Genomic DNA, 21,589 nt, shown 5'->3' with positions numbered 1-21,589 from the left:
TGCCCTCACACACACAGCAATGCCCTCACACACACAGCAATGCCCTCACACACACAGCAATGCCCTCACACACTCAGCAATGCCCTCACGCTGCTGTAGCCAGGGGCTGATCTCCTGCAGCCCCAGCAACCCCGGGGGCTGGAGCATCTCCGTGCCCAGGAGGGGCTGAGGGAGCTGCGGCTGCTCAGCCTGGAGAGGAGCCCCAGGGAGAGGGGCCTCAGCCCTGGGGGTCCCTGGGTGTTCCTGGGTGTCCTTCTCTGACCCTATCTGTCCCTGTCTCTCTGTCCCTGTGTGTCACTGTGTGTCCCTGTCTGCCCTCGTGTGTCCCTGTCATTCTGTCCCTGTCTGTCCCTGTCTTTCTGTCTGTCCCTGTCCCTGTGTTTGTCTGTCCCTGTCTGTCCCTGTGTCTGTCCCTGTGTCTGTCCCTGTGTGCAGGGAGGGCAGAGCAGCCCCAGGCTCTGCTCCAGGCCCAGCAATGGCCCCAGAGCCACGGGCAGGGCTGAGCCCAGCAATTCCCCTGCACAGGGGCGCAGCTTCTGCCCTGGGCAGGGAGCAGAGAGGGGCTGGGCTCTCCTCCCTGGGGACATTCCAGAGCCCTCTGACACAGCCCTGTGCCCTGAGCTCTGGGATGGCCCTGCTGGAGCAGGGAGGTGGCACCAGTGACCCACGGTGGTCCCTCCCAGCCTGACCCATCCTGGGATTCCGGGATTCTGGGACCCTGAGATCAGCAGAGGTGCTCAGAGGTGCAGCACCCCATGGCACAAGAGGCAGCAGCAGCCAGGAACATTTTCACCCAAAAGTCTGTGTTCTGCCTAAGAAGCAAAACCTGTCCCGTTAATAACAGCCAGGATGTCGAGGGCACAGCACTTTGCCCACCAGAGTTTCAGATCCTCCTCTCTGGAAACACTGGTCTGCCCACAGAGGGGTTGTGTGTGAGGGCGTGGGAAGTGAAAGGTGAACACCTGACTGGACCTCCCCAAGCCTGCAGCTGGGCAGGCACATGGAAAATATGAAACAAAAAAAGAGAAGAGGAGCTCGTGAATCTTGTGATCAAAACTTGTGGCTGGCAAAAGGGACTGAGCCCAAGCCCCAACTCAGGGACCGCAACATTCACACTGCATTTAATGATCACTGCAGCATTCAATCAAAAATTTGAGAAATGGAAAAACTGCAGCTAAAGGGAGATTTCTCCTTCCCCAGACAAGCCCAGAATCATGGAATGCTTTGGGTTGGAAGGGACCTCAAATCCCATCCCATTCCACCCCTGCCATGGCAGGGACACCTCCCACTGTCCCAGGCTGCTCCAGCCCCAGTGTCCAGCCTGGCCTTGGGCACTGCCAGGGATGCAGGGGCAGCCACAGCTGCTCTGGGCACCCTGTGCCAGGGCCTGCCCACCCTGCCAGGGAACAATTCCTGATTCCCAAGAGCCCATCCAGCCCTGCCCTCTGGCACTGGGAGCCATTCCCTGGCTCCTGTCCCTGCAGCCCTTGTCCCCAGTCCCTCTGCAGCTCTCCTGGAGCCCCTTCAGGCCCTGGCAGGGGCTCTGAGCTCTCCCTGGAGCTTCTCCTCTCCAGGGGAGCCCCCCCAGCTCTCCCAGCCTGGCTCCAGAGGGGCTCCAGCCCTCACCCTGGGTTTGTGCCAGGGGCGGTTCATGGCCGGCCATCCACGCTGATTTTGTGACACCTCCCAGTGCTTGGGGCGGCACATGGAACTCCGGGAGGGGCAGGCGGGTCCCGACACCGCCCTCAGCGCCTTGGCACAGCCCCAGACACAGCCCTGACACAGCCCCTCAGCCTGCCCCTCACAGCCCTCACACCGCCCTCACACAGCCCCGACCGCCCTCACACAGCCCCGACCGCCCTGACAGCGCCCGGGCCGCTCCCGCGCAGGCGCCGCCGCCGGAGCTTCCGGCAACGCTGCCCTGGATGGCGGAGCCCGGGGCTGGAGCGGCGGCGGAGCCCGGGGAGGGATGGACGGAGGAGCCCGGGGAGGGATGGACGGAGGAGCCCGGGGATGGATGGACGGAGGAGCCCGGGGATGGATGGACGGAGGAGCCCGGGGATGGATGGACGGAGGAGCCCGGGGAGGGATGGACGGAGGAGCCCGGGGATGGATGGACGGAGGAGCCGCGGGATGCACGGACGGAGCGGCGGAGGGGCGGACGGACGGCGGAGCGGCCGTGGCTGTGGGCGCCGGGCGGGCGCTGGCTGGCAGCCGTGCTGTCCGTGCTCGTGGTCGCGGCCCCGCTGCCGTGTGCAGGTGGGTCCCGGAGCCCTCAGGGAGCGGGGCTGGTGCGGGGCGCCGAGCGGGGCAGAGCGGGGAGCGGGTCCGCAGCTCTGCGGGGATGCGGGGCGGGATAACGGTGCCGTGAGGATCTGTCTGTTTCCAGGGTTTTCATGGAATCAGTTCCTGGGTTGGAAGGGACCTCATAGCCCACCCCTGCCACGGCAGGGACACCTCCCACTGTCCCAGGCTGCTCCAGCCCCAGTGTCCAGCCTGGCCTTGGGCACTGCCAGGGATGCAGGGGCAGCCACAGCTGCTCTGGGCACCCTGTGCCAGGGCCTGCCCACCCTGCCAGGGAACAATTCCTGATTCCCAAGAGCCCATCCAGCCCTGCCCTCTGGCACTGGGAGCCATTCCCTGTGTCCCGTTCCCGTGCCCCTGTGGACAGTCCCGGCTGTTCCCGGGGAATTGCAGCGGCTGCAGTTGCGGCGTGGGAGAAACAGCTTTGGATTCCCGTTGTTTGGCTTGGAAGTCACAGTCTGGCGGAGCCTAAAGGATAAAGGAGGAAATGAGAGCTAGAATGGCAGGATGGGGGGTTTGGGTCACAGGGCAGGAGCTTGTGCCTTGTCTGTTGTCCTTACACAGCAAAAAACAACTATTGCCCAAAAGCTGTTGCTCAAAGAGGAAGTATTGCGAAGCATTACAAAGGAGGGCAGACAGACTGTGAGTACAGGCAGAGAGTGCCAGTGGTTTTAGACTGCCAGAGGGCAGGGCTGGATGGGCTTTTGGGAATCAGGAATTGTTCCCTGGCAGGGTGGGCAGGCCCTGGCACAGGGTGCCCAGAGCAGCTGTGGCTGCCCCTGCATCCCTGGCAGTGCCCAGGACATTGGGGCTTGGAGCAACGTGGATGGGCTCTGAGATCCAGACCTGTGGGTGAATCTAACTCTGGAATTCGGAGTGATAGCTCTGCTGCAGTGACGTCTCCCCTTCCCCCGGGCCAAGCCCAGCTGCTCCAGGGTGAAGCTGTGGCTCTGAGCTCTCCCGGGTTCTCCAGAGCCTTTCCTGGTGTCACATGTAAGGGGCCTCCTCTTCCTTCTTCCTCTGAAATGCAGACTGAAATTTTCCATTGGTTTCTGCAGCCAGGGCTGTCGTAAGCATCCAGCATCATGTGTTCTTCCTGGGACTTCCCCTGACCCTGGGCTTTGCTGTGTTGCCAGTTTTTGCCTTCTTCTGTTGTTGAGTAGATTTTGTTACATAACCATTACGGTTTTCAGCCATCATTTACTGACAGTAGTGCTGAACATCTCATGAACGAAGCAGTGACTTTTCTGTATTAGAACAGTTTGAGTTCTTTTAGTTTACTGGAATTTTACAGGGGAAAGAGGCAGATGTGCTAAAAGCATTTCTGGTGTTTAATCTCTTCTTCCCACAGAAGCCTAGTCCCTTATAATGGTTTCTCAGAACCAAAGTGTCATCGTGCTCAAGTGAACAAACAGGAATTAGTTTTAAATATCTGGCCTTTAATCATGAATAAACTAAGCCAGGAAGAAGTCTTGATTTTTAGGGTTTTCTTTGCATATCAAGTTACTACCTAAATCACAAAATGTCCCCGCTGATTAAACATCACTGAGTTTGCTCCTTCCTTCCTGTGTAGCTGTTCATTGAGAAATTAATGATTTGTGAAATTAATTTAGGGAAGCAAGCACAAAACTCTGTGGAAATAGGGAAGTACATAAAAGGGTGGATGGCTGGTTCACATATTCCTGTCTATGGGGTGGAGGATCCAGAAGCATCCTGAGAAACTGGATCAATACTGCAGGAAACAAGTGCAGTGATACTGAACAGGAAAACATGCAGGGCAAAGAGAGGAGGGCTAAAATATCAGGCCTGCAGAAAATAAAACAAATTACACAGCACTGTTTTGTTGGGTGTTTTTAGAAAATCCCAAAAATATCAGGACACAGCAGTACGAATACAGTAGGAAAAAATTAGGTCACGTCTGATATAAATTTAACTTCCAGTAATGAATCTCAGCCAGTTTATTGTGACTTTTTTACACTGCTTCAAGCAAGTTGAACCGTTTGGAAGGAATGCAAAAGAGAACAATATAAAATGCCTTCAGGAAGCTGGAAATTTGGCTTAAAAGGAAAACTTAAAGAATTGCTGCTGCCATTCAACTTTCTCTTGGTTGTGGGTTGTCTTGAAGATAATTTCCCCAGCTGTACAAAACAGTGGCCTGGCTTAAAAAAGGGACTGGGTGTCAGTTGCTTTTTATTTTCTTTTTCTGCCAGAGCTGGGATTCAATGCTCCAGCGACCATTTCCTGTTCGGACTCAGATGTTCATCAATCTTTATCTCTGTTACAGTCTCACAGACCCTGAGTGCTGCAGCACTTCTGTCAACAAACTGAAAATGGAGCCCCATCTCTCTCTGCAAGGCCTTTTAAGGACAAACTGTCCAATTAAGAAATGACACCTCAATTATTTTTACTTTTAACCCAATACCCAACCACCCCTGGCCCACAATGAGGACTTTTCTACCCAATTACCAAACACCACCCAGAGCCGTGAAGGAGAAGGTGGAAAAGCAGGACTGGCCTCTGCCCTAAATCCTCCACCTTGCTTTCTATCCATTGCTGTGTTCTAACCCCTTAAACTCTGAGTTTTGCACGCTGTGATCTCACACCCTTCTATCCAAACTGCACCCCCACAGTCCCAGTGCTGTCCCTCAATTTTGGAGCCTTCTCCAGGCCCAGGTGAAATGCAGAGTTTGCCTGGGGGTCAGAGCCTGTGAGCACAGAGAGTCTGGAATTCCCAGAGCCCGGGGTTCCACCCTTGGATGTGGGCAGGAAATGCTGCTGGGAACGTGGATCTGCAGAGGATTTTCTCCTGCTCCCACACCTCCTTTTTCCCTTCTGGCCTGCTGAGGTCTAACAAGCAGTGTTGGAAATCCTCGTGCTCTGTGTTAATCAAGGATTTGAAAAGATAGCAAAGATACACTAAATATTTGAATTTCTACCCAAGGCAAACAGAAATACCATCATAACTGAAATGCAGTTGTGTTTTTATCAGTTGGAGTCGGTGGGGCCCTTGTTGTCACAAGGTTTTTGGCTGAATTGTGGCCATCTTTTGGATAAATATCTGGGGAAAAAAATCTGGTTTTTCCTTTGTTTTCTCATTTTCCGAGCAAATGTCCTTTGGCATTCTCTGGGTTTGTCTTTGTCAGAAGAACAACAAATTCCTGCCTTGTGGGAATAAATTCTGAAGTGGGAGCCACAAGGTTTTATTGAATTATTTGGCTTTCATGTTTTTGTGCTTCCAGGAGTTATTTCCCAAATCTGCAGCCTGTGGATCCCTCTTAATTCTCCAGAAGGATTTTGCAGGATTCAGTCACTCTGCTTTTCCACCCCTTCCCTTTATAGAAAGGGGAATTGTGTAGAAAAATAAATTGTATTTGCAGTGAGGAGCCTCCCCCAAAGTTAGGTTCAGGATAAGCCATTATTGTCCAGAGACTGCCCAGCTGAAATGGGATTTATTGGTTCTGGTTTCCTCTTCATACATTCAAATATCAGACTGATCTCAAACAGCAATTTCAGGGGTTCCAGATATGGCCTAGAAATTGTAACCGTGGGAAGTAATTAATAAATTACTTCAGATAAAATAGAAACAGATAAAAAAGTCAAGGTCAAGAGGTGTATTTTATTTTATTTTATTTTATTTTATTTTATTTTGTTTTGTTTTGTTTTGTTTTGTTTTGTTTTGTTTTAATTTTTATTTATTTTTATTTAATTTTTTAAATTTGTATTTTATTTTAAATTTTAATTACATTTAATGTTTTATTTTAATTTTTATTGTATTTTTATTTTCTGCATTTTGAAATAAATTATTTTCTATTTTAATTTTATATCTGTTTTTTGCTTTTGAATTTTTATTTATTTTATTTTTATTCTACTTTAATTTTTATCTAATTAATGTTATTCTATTTTAATTTTTATTGTACTTTAAAAAATTTATTTTAATATTTTACTTGAATTTTATCTTAATATTTTATTTGTTTTTATTGTAATACTTTATTTTATTTTAATATTTTATTTTAGTTTTATCTTAGTATTTTATTTGCTTTTTTTGTAAGACCTTATTTTATTTTAATATTTATTTTAATTTTATCTTAGTATTTTATTTGCTTTTTGTTGTAAGATCTTATTTTATTTTAATATTTTATTTTAGTTTTATCTTAGTATTTTATTTGCTTTTTTTGTAAGACCTTATTTTATTTTAATATTTATTTTTTATTTTAATATTTTAATTTTATCCTAATATTTTATTTACTTTTTATTGTAAGACTTTATCCTAATATTTAATTTTAATTTAATCTTAATATTTTCTTTTCCTTTTATTGTAATATTTTATTTTATTGTAATATTTTATTTTATTGTTATTTTATTGTTATTGTTATTTTATTATTTTATATTTTATTTGACTTTATTTTATTTTATTTTATTTTATTTTATTTTATTTGACTTTATTTGACTTTATTTGACTTTATTTGACTTTATTTTATTTTATTCTATTTTATTTAATTCTATTCTATTTAATTTTAATTTTCATCTCCTTGGTTGTTTGTCCCAGGCCAGAGCAGCCTGCAGAGCCCCGAGAATGTGCAGGTGCAGGTGGTGAACACCAACTTCACTCTGAGCTGGGATTACAGCGGGGGGGACCCCAACGTGACCTTCTCAGCAGAGTTCCAGTGGTGAGTGACAAAAATCCCATTTTTACCCTGTGTTTATCACACAGAGCTCGCTGCGAACGCTGCATCACCAGGAGGGCTTTTGCACAAGATTCATTGGCACACTTAGAAATGGAATTCAGATTTATTTGTTCTCTGCTTTGTCTGGTTTCTCTCATTGTGGCCACACACAGAGGATCTGAGGATTCTCAGTATAACTTTTAATTAATTTCTCAGTGTTCTTTAACCCTCAGCTGCAAGTTTAATGCCCAGATGAAACAATTTAAGATTTGTTCTTAAATATTTGCTTGGTTTCCTTCTGTTGTTCCATATCCCGATCCTTGTGCACACATTAGCACAGGCATTTTGTGGTTCTTCCCTGACAAGTAAATACTGAAAATCATTTCTGAGGTGAAATTACTGAAATTCTGAGCAGTCTGGGAGTGTGGAAGGTTCCCTGCCATGGCAGGGCTGGAATGGGATGGGCTTGGAGGCCCCTCCCAACCCAAACCATTCTGGGATTTTGGATTTAAAAAAAAATAGTTCTTCTTTTCCAATATGTAGATGAGAACAGCAGCTTTGAAAATAGATTTGTTTTTAAAAATATCAAACTTGTCTGAAAGACAATGTAGGAGTTGAGGATAAACCATTACTGCTTCAAGCCTGTGCCTCCTCTTTTTTGACTGGGACATTTTAAATGTCTCCGTAAATCTCTTTCTTTACTGAGGTGTGGATGTGTGTGGATTAAAAAAGAGGTGCTGAAAACCTGATTACTGCTGAACTCCACTTCTGTGTTTTTATTTCCCCTTCATTTGCATTCCTGGCTCCTGTTATAATTAGTGGAGTTCTGCTGGTTTTATACTCCTTTAGCCACTTCTGTCAAGACTTGAAAATTTCTTCCAGTGAACTATAAAATCTTTGCCAGACTAGGAAATACAATAATCCTGAGGAGGTAATTCTGTGTTCTGGCAGTTGTAGTGTGATTTATAAGGAGATGACACTGATTGCACTGGTGATAAAGCAGCATGAAAAGGGGTGATGCTTATTAAAGTTAAGAAGAAAAGAAGAATCATTTCAGGGCTTTACCTGTGGGTTGAATTTATCCCGGGACTGTTTATCCTGGGAGTATTGTTTATCCGGGGGTGTTGTTTATCCTGGGAGTATTTTTTATCCGGGGGTGTTGTTTGTCCTGGGGGTGTTGTTTATCCTGGGGTGTTGTTTCTCCTGGTGTTTTTTTTTTTCCAGGGGTGTTGTTTATCCTGGGAGTATTTTTTATCCAGGGGTGTCGTTTATCTTGCAGGTGTTGTTTATCCTGGGGGTGTTGTTTATCCGCGGGTGTTGTTTCTCCTGGGGGTGTTTTTTTTCCAGGGGTGTTGTTTATCCTGCGGGTGTTGTTTATTCCAGGGTGTTGATCCCAGGGTGTTGATCGCAGGCTGTTGCTGACCCCAGGCTGTTGCTGACCCCAGGCTGTTGCTGACCCCAGGGTGTTGATCCCAGGCTGTTGCTGATCCCAGGGTGTGGATCCTGGGCTGTTGCTGAGCCCGGGCTGTTGCTGATCCCAGGGCATTGTTCCCGGGCTGTTGCTGATCCTGGGTGTTGCTGACCCCAGGGTGTTGCTGACCCCAGGGTGTTGCTGACCCCAGGGTGCTGATCCCTGGCTGTTGTTGATCCCTGGCTGTTGCTGATCCCTGGCTGTTGTTGATCCTTGGCTGTTGCTGATCCCTGGCTGTTGCTGATCCCTGGCTGTTGCTGATCCCTGGCTGTTGCTGATCCCTGGCTGTTGCTGATCCCTGGCTGTTGCTGATCCCTGGCTGTTGCTGATCCCGGGCCGTTGCTGACCCCGGGCTGTTGATCCCTGGCTGTTGTTGATCCCTGGCTGTTGTTGATCCCTGGCTGTTGCTGATCCCTGGCTGTTGCTGATCTCTGGTATTGATCCCTGGCTGTTGCTGATCCCTGGCTGTTGCTGATCCCTGGTATTGATCCCTGGCTGTTGTTGATCCCTGGCTGTTGTTGATCCCTGGCTGTTGCTGATCCCAGGGTGCTGATCCCTGGCTGTTGTTGATCCCTGGCTGTTGCTGATCCCTGGCTGTTGTTGATCCCTGGCTGTTGCTGATCCCTGGCTGTTGCTGATCCCGGGCTGTTGCTGATCCCTGGCTGTTGCTGATCCCTGGTGTTGCTGACTCCAGGCCGTTGCTGACCCCGGGCTGTTGATCCCTGGCTGTTGCTGACCCCGGGCTGTTGCTGATCCCTGGTGTTGCTGACCCCAGGCTGTTGCTGATCCCGGGCTGTTGCTGATCCCTGGCTGTTGCTGATCCTGGGTGTTGATCCCTGGCTGTTGCTGATCCCTGGTGTTGCTGACCCCAGGCCGTTGCTGACCCCGGGCTGTTCTCTGTCCGCAGGCCGACGCTGGAGGACGCGGGCTGGCGGGCGCTGCCGGGGTGCCAGGCTGTGGCTGGCAGGGGCTGTGACTTCTCCCCGGCCATCTCCGAGTACTACGACGCCCACTACGTGCGGCTGAGGGCCCGGGCAGGGCCGCTGCTGTCCCCATGGTCCCCCGTCCTGGAGATGGTGCCCGAACACCTCGGTACGAGCTCGGGGCTTGTGGGGACACTCTGTGCCTTTATTAGCTCGGGGAGGGTTCTGCTCCCCTGCCCTGCTCAGGTGAGAGGCACAGCAGAGCCTCCAGCCCTGGGATCCAACAGCAGCAGCACCTGGAGCTGCTGCAGAGAGCCCAGAGGGGCCACGGGGCTGCTCCAGGGCTGGAGCCCCTCTGGAGCCAGGCTGGGAGAGCTGGGGGAGCTCACCTGGAGAGGAGAAGCTCCAGGGAGAGCTCAGAGCCCCTGCCAGGGCCTGAAGGGGCTCCAGGAGAGCTGCAGAGGGACTGGGGACAAGGGCTGCAGGGACAGGAGCCAGGGAATGGCTCCCAGTGCCAGAGGGCAGGGCTGGATGGGCTCTTGGGAATCAGGAATTGTTCCCTGGCAGGGTGGGCAGGCCCTGGCACAGGGTGCCCAGAGCAGCTGTGGCTGCCCCTGCATCCCTGGCAGTGCCCAAGGCCAGGCTGGACACTGGGGCTGGAGCAGCCTGGGACAGTGGGAGGTGTCCCTGCCATGGCAGGGGTGGAATGGGATGAGATTTAATCCCAAGGCAGTCTGGAATTAGGGATTGTGGAAAAACCACGTGTGGTTTCCACTGCTGGTAACAGCAGGACAGGGTGGGTTTCCCAACAGGAGCATAACACCAGGCACCTGCAGGTCATGGAATGTTGCAATTCCATCTTTTCTGGAAAGGGAAAACTACTCCAAGTGGTGCTGGTTTCCTGACTGAATTTCCTGTCACTCTGTGTCTTCCCAGATTATTTCTTGGAAAAATCCTTTTTGACAGTAGATTTTTATGGAATCCCAAACTGGTCTGGATTGGGAGGGACCTTAAAGCCCATCCCATTACACCCCCTGCCATGGGCAGGGAGAACCTCCATTGACCAGGTTGCTCCACGAACCCCTTTTCAGGAATTTTGTGGCTTTTCAACAGTTCCAGTGTGGTACTGAAGCTGCCCTTTGATGCTGGATTTATTTGACTCAGCTAAGCCTCTTGCCTTGCAGGTTTTAGAATAATTTAAACTGGGTTTTTTTGGAAAACATTTGCTGGTAACACTTCATTTTAAGTGCTTTTAGAACCAGGTGATGGTACTTGGTTGTTAGGTTAAATAGCTTTCAGAAACTGCCTGAGTTGTGAGAACTTAAAGTCCTGCAGGTGATCATTCAAAAGAATTAAAAATAGGATACCATAGGCAGCTATGTTAGGTTTATTATTGCAAACTGCTTTTGGGGTGTATTTTTTCAAAGTGGACATGGTTAACTTCTCTTTTCTTTCCATGTTTGCAGCTCAGATTGGTCCACCAGGACTGGCATTGCAGTCCACAGATGGAGTTGTAAAAGTTAAGGTTTCTCCTCCAGAGGCAAACCAGAGGAAGAAAATGTGGATCGATGATCTAAGTTTTAAATATAACCTGGTCTTCTGGGAAAATTCGTCACATGCTCAGGTATGAGCACTTCTTTTTTCTAATTTTATCTTACCAGAACTGTCAGAGATGGACTTCAATTTGTGCTCTGAAGTGGAATTGTTTGATTCTGTCACTGTGTCACTGCTCCTGTGTGGTTTGAAGGTTGGGGGAGGTGGTTTTTTCTTGGTGGGATGATTTTGTGTTTACTATAGGATTGTTTAATTGGGATTACCCTGATTCAGGGATTTTTTGAGGTGTCATTGTGAACTGGTTTCCAAGGCAGCAGTGTGTGTCCTGCAGAGCACCCAGAGCTCTCCTGTGAGGAGCAGGGGAGAAACTCTTCCTGGTTTATCTCTTTTAGGGAAATGGGTGTCATCGAAACTGGGTGTCCTCTAAACTAGGGCAGGGGTTGAAGGGCACTCTGTGTTCTTTTGGGAGACCAGGTCAAAGCCATCACTTCAGAAAGGACCTCGAGGGGCTGGGGCGTGTCCAGGGCAGGGCAGGGAGCTGGGAAGGGGCTGGAGAATTCCTGAGGGAGCTGGGAAGGGGCTGGAGAATTCCTGAGGGAGCTGGGAAGGGGCTGGAGAATTCCTGAGGGAGCTGGGAAGGGGCTGGAGAATTCCTGAGGGAGCTGGGAAGGGGCTGGAGAATTCCTGAGGGAGCTGGGAAGGGGCTGAGGCTGGAGAAAAGGAGGCTCAGGGGGGACCTTGTGGCCCTGCACAAGTCCCTGACAGGAGGGGCAGGGACAGGAGGAGAGGAAATGGCCTCAAATTGCACCAGGGGAGGCTCAGCCTGGAGATTGGAAAGGAAATTTCCCTGGCAGAGTGGTCAGGCCTTGGGCTGAGCTGCCCAGGGAGGTTTGCAGTCACTGTCTGTGGGAGTGCTCAGGAGGAGTCTGGAGGTGGCCCCTGGGGACAGGGTTTGGGGGATGCTGGTGGGGCTGGGTGGTCCCAAAGGGCTCCTCCCACCTCTGGGATTTTGGGATTGCACATCAAAGGAGCAACAGGCCCATAAGTAGAAGCTGTGCATGGTCAGTCACCGCCCAGCCTGGGAAACCAAAGGCAGTGAGGGGGCAGAGGAGAGAGGAGTGTTTGGGTGATGAGGGGTGGGAATGTCCTGCTTGTTTTGGAATATCCTGGGGTGAGTTCCTGGGCAGGCCAAATCCCTCCCCACTTCCTTGGCAAAGGAGCCCAAAGTGTTCCTGCCTGTCAGTCACTGGCTAAACTGGAAACTTCCCTTTAGGATTTCTCCAGCTCAAACACTGCCCCACTTTATTTTACCTTTTTAGGTGAGGTGTTATACAGACAGGCCGAAACCCTGCAAAATGATCATTTTAAAGTGTTCCTGGGGAGGCACAGTGCCCTCACAGGCTCTTTGTGTTTGTTTCTTGCAGCTGCAGAGTAAAACCATTTTCCCTGTTGACAGCATTGATGATCTTGCCCCAGACAGCACCTACTGCTTCAAGGTTCAGGCATATCTGCCCCTGGAGGCGAAGTGGGGCTTGTTCAGCCCCACCAGCTGTGTGAGGACCACCCAGAAAGGTACCAGGAAACAGCTCAGCTGCAAATGGGGCTGAAATTAAACACTCACTTGTTCTGGAGCAACAGAAACAGGCAAAAGGGCCAAATTCCTCCTCGTCTCGGGGTAAAAAATATATATATTATAGACATTTACCCTTCTCAATCGACATAAAGTATGTCAAGGGTAGAGCTTTAATAGGACAGAAAGGTTTTTGCCATGAGGCAAATTCTGACATGAATTTGGAACAAAAACTTCTTTGTGTGTTTTGGAGAGCTCTATTTTTGAATCAGTGACTGAAGACAAAACCACAAAGCCTCTGGGATACTTGGCACTCAAGGAATGCACAGAAAGTTGGGCTAAACCTAAAAAAATGCTGGTTTTATATAATCTTTGGTGAATTGATTGTTACAGCCACTGAAGAAAGGCTTTGAGGGGGCAGTTTGCCACCTTGTGATGTAAAATTAAATTATTTTCTGTGCTGTGCAGTTGCTTTTAGAGGTTTATTTTAGGAAAAAATAACTGTAGAGAGTCAAATATTAGATTGGACAGGGGTAGTACATCATGATCAGTTGATGGTACATCAAAATGTAAGTAATTGTTGGTAAATGAAAATTACTTTATAGACAAAATAGATTAATTAATACACATCTGTGTCTTTTAAAAGAATAAAAGAATACATGCATTCTAAAAATATTAAAATTATATTTGTGTATCTTCATAAAATATTACAATAACTGATACATGCAAGTTTTAATTTTTAAATAAAATATGAAAATAATTGTCACATTCATATTTTAATAAACTATGAAAAATCAAAAATGTACAATAAATACAGATGTGTATTTTATACATTTTTCCTCCTGTTATTCCCAAACCAGTTTATTTCCACTCCTCTCGATATTTGTGTACTTTAATTTGTGTCTGAGTTAATTTTTAGCAGATTTTTGAATCAAAGGCTGGATAAGATGCTTTACATTTCACAGCCTGTGACTTGCAATGTTTACAATGAGCAATCTTTATGTTCTCATGATCACCATGGGAAATGCCCATGGCCTGGCCATGACATGAAGTGTTTTTGGTGACTTTGGCTTTCCTTTTCCCCCCGAGCAGTGCAGGACCCCCTGTGTGCAACCAACGTGAGCGTCCTGGCTTTGAACATGAAATTCCAGCTGCTCTGGAGCAGCCAGGAGCACCAGGAGGTGAACTACAACGTGCAGTACCTCTAGTGAGTGCAGCACCCCTGTCCCTGCTGTTTGAAATCCCATTTATTGTCTCCTGCAATGTTTCCTGGCAGTTCACATGAAATATTTTCGTGTGTGACTGGGAACGTGGGTGGCTCAGTGGTGTGGAAAGAATTCCCTGTAACACCCGAGCCTGGAGGTTCAGGGAGCTGGGCTGCTCTGGGCTGTTCAACCCCTGATGGAAGGGACTCCTAAATGCTGGGGGACACTTTCAAAGCTGGGAAACTGGAATTGCTTAGTGGCTTTTGGAATGTGAAGAGCTTAGATGAGTAAAAGTGAGCAGAAATACAGGAGGTTTGGAGGTTTCAGCTGTCAGCAGCTTGGATTTCTTCTGGGCAGGCTCAAATAGGGGAGAAACCCGAAGTGTCACATCAAAAACACATTGTATCACATAAATAAATGTATCACATTAAAAAATGTTATGTCACATAAAAAAGCCATCAAGTCATATAAACCCTCTCATGTCAGGTGAAATAACCCTTGTATCACATCAAACCCCATCATATCACAGGCAAAACACTGTATCTCATAAAGAAAATCAGATAAAACCCATATTGCATCAAAAATCAAAGCCACAAAATGCCATAAATGCCCATCATATCCCATAAAAACCCATTGAATCACATCCAAAAAATCACATTAAGAAGCAATGCTGTAAACCTGTATCTCAATCTCCAGCTGTGGCATAAACATTGTGGCCAACACCTGACTGAAGAGGAGGGATCCCCCTGGCATTCCCTGGGAATTCTTTTGGCATGACAGGAAAAGAGTGGACAGCACAGAGCTACGTGAGAACTTTTCATTTGGATTTTCAGAACCTGCCTGCCCCACATTTCATTTTCTCTGCTGGGGCTTGGTCAGAGCCCTCATTTGTATTCCCTGGCCCTTTCATCGTCGTTGTTCCACTCAGAAAGGTCTCATATAAAAATGCTGATTTTTAAATTTATTTTTTTTAATCAGTAGAGGCCGTTTTGCCCGAGGCTGAGCCGCCTGCAGCAGGAACAAAGATGATTTTCTGGAGGAGCTCAGGGAGCTGCCATCACAGCCCTTTGGTTCTGTCTTGCAGTGGCTTCCAGAAGAAGCTCAACGAAGACTACTCGGACAAGTGGCACAGTGTCCCCGGCTGTGAGAATGTCACCAGCACCTGCTGCAGCTTCTCCTCCATCATCACCAACATGGGCTTCTACTACCTGCGAGTGCAGGCCAGGGGGGCACACAACAAATCCTGCCTGTCCAGGGAGGTCGAGGTGGATCCTCTCGAAACGAGTAAGGAAATCCCTTCCTGCAGTGGTTGTTGCTCAGCAAACTCGTGCCAAACGCCTTTGGGAGCTGGCAGGGGATGGAGAGGGGATTTCACAGGAATGCAGTGAGAATAACTGAAATGTTTCTCAGGGTTGACGTTCTGAATAGAACTGTGAAATTATATTCTAACTGTGTGGTTCTTAAGAACTATCACTGATTCCGCTGACAGTATTCAGTGCAATATTTCTAGTTGTGTTTTCTCAGTTGGATTTTAATTCTTTGTTTTGTTGTTTCCAGATGGGATTGGCCCTCCTGGTGTAAAGCTGGACCTCAGTGACACCGTGCTCCACGTCATTATTTCTCCTCCAGGAGGACCTGAGGCTGAAGTCATGAGGGACAATTATGATTTGTCCTACAGGATCCTGTACTGGAAGAATTCCTCAGATAATCAGGTGTGAAGTAATTAAATACAATATAAAATTGATTCTGACTTAAATCCTGAGTGTCAGCTCTCCCTGAGGAGCTCCTTTCCAAAAGAGGTGCATTTGTGGTGTATCAGTCTCAAAAAAACTCAATTATTTGGTTTTTTTTTCTGAAAGATTCTATCAAAAACTTGGTCACTGTGACTTTTATCACCCAGTGGTTGAGATTTTTATGTAACTCTTTTAGAAATCTGATCACTGTGATTTTTATCTCTCAGTGATGGGTTAAAATCTCAATTTCCATGGATGTGGCTGTGTGCAGTGTGATGGAAAAAGTTCATCCAACACTGAAGTCCTGCATGCTTTTAGCTCACATTATAAAGGCTTTTTCCATGTTCTTTAAATACTTCTGAGAGTAAAATGTTTCACAGTAATTGGTAAAAGGGGGGCAGAAGAGAAGGAAGCAAACTGCAACAGGAAGGAAATTGTGACATTTCAGAGTGGGGGAAGCACTTGGTTCTTGCCCAGGAAGGGTTTGCTGAGTTTTGCTTGGGAGCTGAGGGGGTGGTTTATTTATTTTGTTGAATCTGGGTGCCCAGGGAGTGGTGGAGTTCCTGGAAGTGCTCCAGAGGCACCGGGATGTGGGGTGGTGCTGCTGGGACTGGATGAGCTGGGGAGTCTCTCCAGCCCTGCTGGTTCTGGGCTTGCAGCAGCGTCTGACATTCCACAGAATCACTTCTGCATCTGCAGTTCTCACCTGCCGGGGATTCCTGTGCTGTCTGTGTGTTCTGATCCCTCCTTTTCCCTTCCCTGCTGTTCCCAGGAGGAGGTGCAGCAGAAGGAGGTGAAGCAGACCATCGCCGCCGTGCCTGCCGTGTCCCCCTCCAGCCTGTACTGTGTGCAGGTCCAGGCCTTCTCCGAGCCCTACAACAAGAGCAGTGCCTACAGCCAGCAGGAGTGCATCCACACCCCTGCAGGTGGGCACAGCTGGCATCCCTCCCCTCTGGAGCTGGCAGTGTTCCCCTGGCAGGGAGCTCACAGCTCCTGGCAGCGCTGGGAGCACCGGGCTGGGCAGGGAGCAAGGAATCACTAAATTCCGTGCTTTCGGGGGAATTTTATCCCTGAAACTGTCCTAGTCCTTCTGGGAATGAATCTCTTGTGCTGGAGAGTGAGGAGATAAATCAGATTTGTCAGGGCTGAAATCTTGGTGTAAAGGGAGAGTGGGGGGACTGCACCCATTCAGAAGAACAGGTCATGGTGAAGATATTTGGCCACATAAAATTTTATTAACACGATGAACATTTCCGACTCTTTAAACTGCCTTAAAGCTAAGAAAATGTCATAACAGCAATGCCTGGCTCACATTAAGGATTCATTTATTATTCTTTTATATTGTGGTCCTTACTGCTGTGTCTTATCAAGCCTAGAAAGAAGCAAATGCTTCTTTTTACCTGAATAAGATAAATATTTAAATCTGTTTTTCCAGGTACTACTCTTCCCCCTATCCTGCTATTTCAGTGAATCTCTTTAAATCCAAGCAATGCCTTCAAGACAGACCATGCCCTGTCTTTCCCATGTTTTTATACCCCAGATGAAAATCTTCCTTACTTTGATCATAAAATAAGACCTGATGATGTCCTTTGGATTACTTGGAAAGCGGCTGCTGGTGCCCGATAATTTTAGTATCACCAAACTCCTTTCAGTTTGTTGAGATAATCATGGAATCATGGAATGCTTTGGGTGGGAAGGACCTTGAAGATCCTTTCATTCCCATCCCTGCCATGGCAGGGACACCTCCCACTGTCCCAGGCTGCTCCAGCCCCAGGGTCCAGCCTGGCCTTGGGCACTGCCAGGGATGCAGGGGCAGCCACAGCTGCTCTGGGCACCCTGTGCCAGGGCCTGCCCACCCTGCCAGGGAACAATTCCTGATTCCCAAGAGCCCATCCAGCCCTGCCCTCTGGCACTGGGAGCCATTCCCTGGCTCCTGTCCCTGCAGCCCTTGTCCCCAGTCCCTCTGCAGCTCTCCTGGAGCCCCTTCAGGCCCTGGCAGGGGCTCTGAGCTCTCCCTGGAGCTTCTCCTCCAGCTGGTGGTGCTGGGGTGATGGTGGGCCTGGATCACCTTGGAGGTCTCTTCCCACCCTGGTGATCCTGTGTTCTTGTATTGGAGAATATTCTTTAAGCAAAATTATCTCAGACACTGGCACAGCATCAGTTTTCCGTCGTGCCCATGGCTGGGTGATGTGGAAATGTTGAATTACTTGATAAATTCTGCAGCACATTTGGAGCTGTGCTTTGATTTCTGCTGTTCTGAATACCTTTTCTGAATGGTTTTTATTCCCAATTTCAGGTACCAATTTACCAGTGATCATTTTTGGTATTTTCTTGGGTGCCCTGCTGGTTGTCCTGCTGGTGGCCGCCCCTCTCCTATTTTTGCTCTACCAAGCCTACAGCAAAATCAAATACGTGTTCTTCCCCTCCTGCCAGCCCCCCCTGAACATCGAGGTGAGCTCTGACTCTTCAATCATTACACAGCTTCTTTTTAGGAGAATGAACTTTAATATCATGGAAAAAAAGATGTTTACCTGTTATGGGTCAGCCAGGGCTCATTTCAGAGGTTTTATCAGTGGCCTCCAGACCTTTGTCCAGTCTCCAGCTTGGCACGGGTGGTGCTGGGCAGGGATCCTGTTCTGGGATGGGAAGGGCAGCGCTCCAGTGTGTCTGGAAACCTCTGTACCTGCATGTTCTGTTCATTCTTGTGGCCTCCTCAGGCTCTAATCCATGAAATGTTGCAGTTCTGTGGTGATTGACAACTGAGAGCAGGGAAAGGGCTGAGATAAAATATTGGAGTCGCCCTTTAGTGCTGGATTCTGTGAATGCAGCTGGGAGTGGGAGCTGGGAACAGGGACAGGAGGAGAGGGAACGGCCTCAGGCTGGGCCAGGGGAGGCTCAGCTTGGGCAGCAGCAGGAATTTGCCCATGGAAAGGGAGCTCAGGCCTTGGCAGGGGCTGCCCAGGGAGCTTTGGAGTGCCCATCCCTGCAGGTGTCACCTGGAGGTGGCCCTGAGTGCTCTGGGCTGGGGACAAGGTGGGCCTGGGGCACAGCTGGCACTGCCTGGGCTGGGAGGGCTTTGCCAGCCCCAGGGATCCTGGGATTGTGTGAATTAAACTTCATCCTAATTCTGAGTTGGTGAATTTAGGGAAACAATTGATGTGTGAGGGGTAGAAAGGCACACAATGCTGCTCAACATGAGCATGGAACTGGTTTGGGTTGCAGGGACCTCCCAGCCCACCCAGTGCCACCCCTGCCATGGCAGGGACACCTCCCACTGTCCCAGGCTGCTCCAGCCCCAGTGTCCAGCCTGGCCTTGGGCACTGCCAGGGATGCAGGGGCAGCCACAGCTGCTCTGGGCACCCTGTGCCAGGGCCTCAGCACCTTCACAGCTAAGAATCTGATAAATCTCATTTGTGTGACTGTGGTGTTAAGCAGAATTGGTATTTAATTATTTAAATCAGTATGTAATTATTATTTAGGAATGTTCATCTCTTCCTCTTTCTGCTTCTGTCCTCAGGGCTTTGGAGCACAGCCCTTCAGCAGTCCTTACCTGTCAGCTGCAGAGGAGCCAGTGGAAAATTGCTGTGTGATTGAATCCATGATCACAGAAGAGGGAAATGAGATTGACTTTACAGACTACAAACATTCCACACACAGCAGTCGAGACTCTGGGAATTATTCCAACGACAACAACTCTTCTGGGAGCAAAGGATCCAAGGAAACACTGGAAAAGGAACTCCTGTAACTTTGGGAAAACAAAATTAATTTATGGGATTGTCAACTTCACACACACTGCAAACCTCTGTGTGATGGAAGTCCCAGCCTGAGGGGGACCCTGTGACCTCTGGGACCCTGAGGAGGACACTGTGACCTTGGGGACCCTGAGGGGGACACTGTGACCTCTGGGACCCTGAGGGGGACGCTGTGACTTTGGGGACCCTGAGAGGGACACTGTGACCTTGGGGACCCTGAGGGGGACGCTGTGACTTTGGGGACCCTCAGAGGGATGCTGTGACCTCGGGGACCCTGAGGGGGACGCTGTGACCTCTGGGACCCTGAGGGGGACGCTGTGACTTTGGGGACCCTGAGGGGGACACTGTGACCTCTGGGATGGCTGGATTTGGGCTGCCAGAGCTGCCCTTGCTGGGGGAGCTCCTCAGCCCTGGCTGGGAGTGTCCCTGGTGTCCCCACCCTGCCCAGGGCTGCCCCTCTGCACCAGGAGCAGCCTTGGGCCCTTCTCTACTTGAAGCTGAGCAAAGGCTCCCTGCTCCAGCAGGGCTGCTGCTCTGTGTGGAGTCACTCCCGCAGCGTTTACACAGCCAAAGGAAATCCGTGCTGGAGACAATCCCGTGGAATCTTCACTTTCTCTGCCAGCCCCTGTGCAGGGCCTGGCTCGGCAGGTCCAGAGCTAAAGGTGCCAAGGGAGCACGAGGAGCAGCAGGGAGGAGGTTGGGATTCCTCAGGGATTCCTCAGGGATTCTTTAGGGATTCCTCATGGGATTCCTCATGGATTCCTCAGGGGATTCCTCAGGGGATTCCTCAAGGGATTCCTCATGGGATTCCTCATGGATTCCTCAGGGGATTCCTCACAGATTCCTCATGGATGTGGCCGGGATGCTCCCAGGGATGTGCCTCACTCCCTGTCCAGGCCAGGTTGGAGCCTGTGGCTGGAGCAGCCTGGGGCAGTGGGAGGTGTCCCTGCCGTGGCAGGGCTGGCTTGGGATGAGCTTTAGGGTCTCTCCCAGCTCATTCTGGAATTAGCAGTGGGATGCAGGAATTGCCTTTAGCAGGGGGCTGAGCTTGGCACTCAGAGCTTTCCCAGCTTAGTCCTGTTTTGCCAACAGACTTTTCTTTAGACAAATGATCAGGATGTGCTGCAGCAACATTTCAGTTGCTATATTCTGTGTTTTCCATGCTGACTCCACTGTCTTCCGGAGTATTTTTTTTTTTAAGTACTTTATTTTTTTATGGAGAAACTGCTCTGGACTCAGCTGGGTTTGAGCATCCCGTGGGCTGCTGTTTTTTTGTTCTAACTAGGAACTCTTGGTGTTTATATATACTGTTTTTTTAATTTTGAAGATATTACCTAATTTTATAAATTTCCTGTCCCTGTGTTCTTTGAAGAACATAATAAATTTTGCACATTTGCTTCTTATCCCTTGGTTCTGTGTGATTTTTGTGTGGTGACATGGAAGCTGTCCTGTGGATACTTGGGAAATTCCCATGAGGAGCTGTCCTTCCTGAAAAACCCAATGTGAAGGATATAATGGAATATCCCATCTAAATTGTATAGAAATTGAATTACTGGCATGATTTGGACAAAAGTTAATTCATGAGAAGGATTTCACTGCCAGATTTTAAGCAAAGCACTCAGTGAATGTTCCTGAAAGAGGCAGGATAACTCACAGGCAATCCCCATTTTCCTCTGGAATACAGAACCAAATGGATGCTAATGAATGGATATTATTATTATTATTATTATTATTATTATTATTATTATTATTATTATTATTATTATTATTATCGTATTTCATGCTCTAAGTCTGCTTGTAGAAAATCTCTACCAGCTCTTTTCAGTGGGGCCAGAAGCAGCAAAACCAGAACAGTGAGATGGAAAAACTCCTTGATTCAATGGGTATTTAAATATTATAATAGTAATAACAGTAATAGCAATAGTAATAGAAATTGTAATAATAATAATAATTATTGTATTGAATATTTAAACTGGAGAATTAAGTTCCTAAATACCCAAGTCAGCCTCATTCTGATTGTTCAGATGGATCCAGAACTACTGGAAAAAGGCATTGTCCAAAGTTTTATGGTTCACAGAACTCCTCATCTCGGAGTATAAATTGTAATTAAATGGACTTGTTCAGTTCCAGGGCGTTTCTGAGGAATGTGGCCCTTGCGGTGGTTTCCTTTTCCTTCCAGATATTCAAGATATTCCCAACAGATGAGCTTGGAGGTGTCTCCCAGCCTGACCGATCCCAGAATTCCATGATTTTGTGCTGTTCACGATGGAATCCTGTCCCGTGCCCTGGGTAAAGCTGAATTTTCAGGGTGGATGTTAAAATTACAGGGAAGGGCCTCGACCTGGGTGTCTGTGAAAGCAGAAACTTCATCCGTGTTGGTTGTGAGGGATAAATTCAGTATCAGCTCCCAGCC

At 48.5% G+C, this 21,589-nt stretch overlaps 1 protein-coding gene across 2 annotated transcripts; it reads left to right on the top strand.

Annotated features, from left to right (window-relative positions):
• The first annotated feature begins 1,849 nt into the window (after positions 1-1,849).
• IFNAR1 (interferon alpha and beta receptor subunit 1) lies at positions 1,850-20,579 on the top strand. Of its 2 annotated transcripts, XM_063393303.1 has the most exons (11): positions 1,854-2,259; positions 6,851-6,971; positions 9,347-9,531; positions 10,829-10,986; positions 12,341-12,488; positions 13,579-13,693; positions 14,776-14,975; positions 15,249-15,403; positions 16,197-16,350; positions 17,721-17,875; positions 18,942-20,579. In XM_063393303.1, exons 1-11 carry the CDS (start codon positions 1,926-1,928, stop codon positions 19,167-19,169), a joined length of 1,953 nt encoding a protein of 650 aa, XP_063249373.1. In that variant the 5' UTR covers positions 1,854-1,925; the 3' UTR covers positions 19,170-20,579. The 2 variants fall into 2 exon arrangements, with proteins under 2 accessions (XP_063249372.1, XP_063249373.1); XM_063393302.1 differs by lacking the exon at positions 18,942-20,579 and having other exon boundaries at positions 1,850-2,259; positions 17,721-18,192.
• The last annotated feature ends 1,010 nt before the right edge of the window (positions 20,580-21,589 follow it).

This window comes from Prinia subflava, chromosome 3 (genome assembly GCF_021018805.1).
Source record: "Prinia subflava isolate CZ2003 ecotype Zambia chromosome 3, Cam_Psub_1.2, whole genome shotgun sequence".
NCBI lineage: Eukaryota > Metazoa > Chordata > Aves > Passeriformes > Cisticolidae > Prinia > Prinia subflava.
Note: the sequence above shows the minus strand (reverse complement) of the source record. Positions and strands in the feature narration are given on the sequence as shown.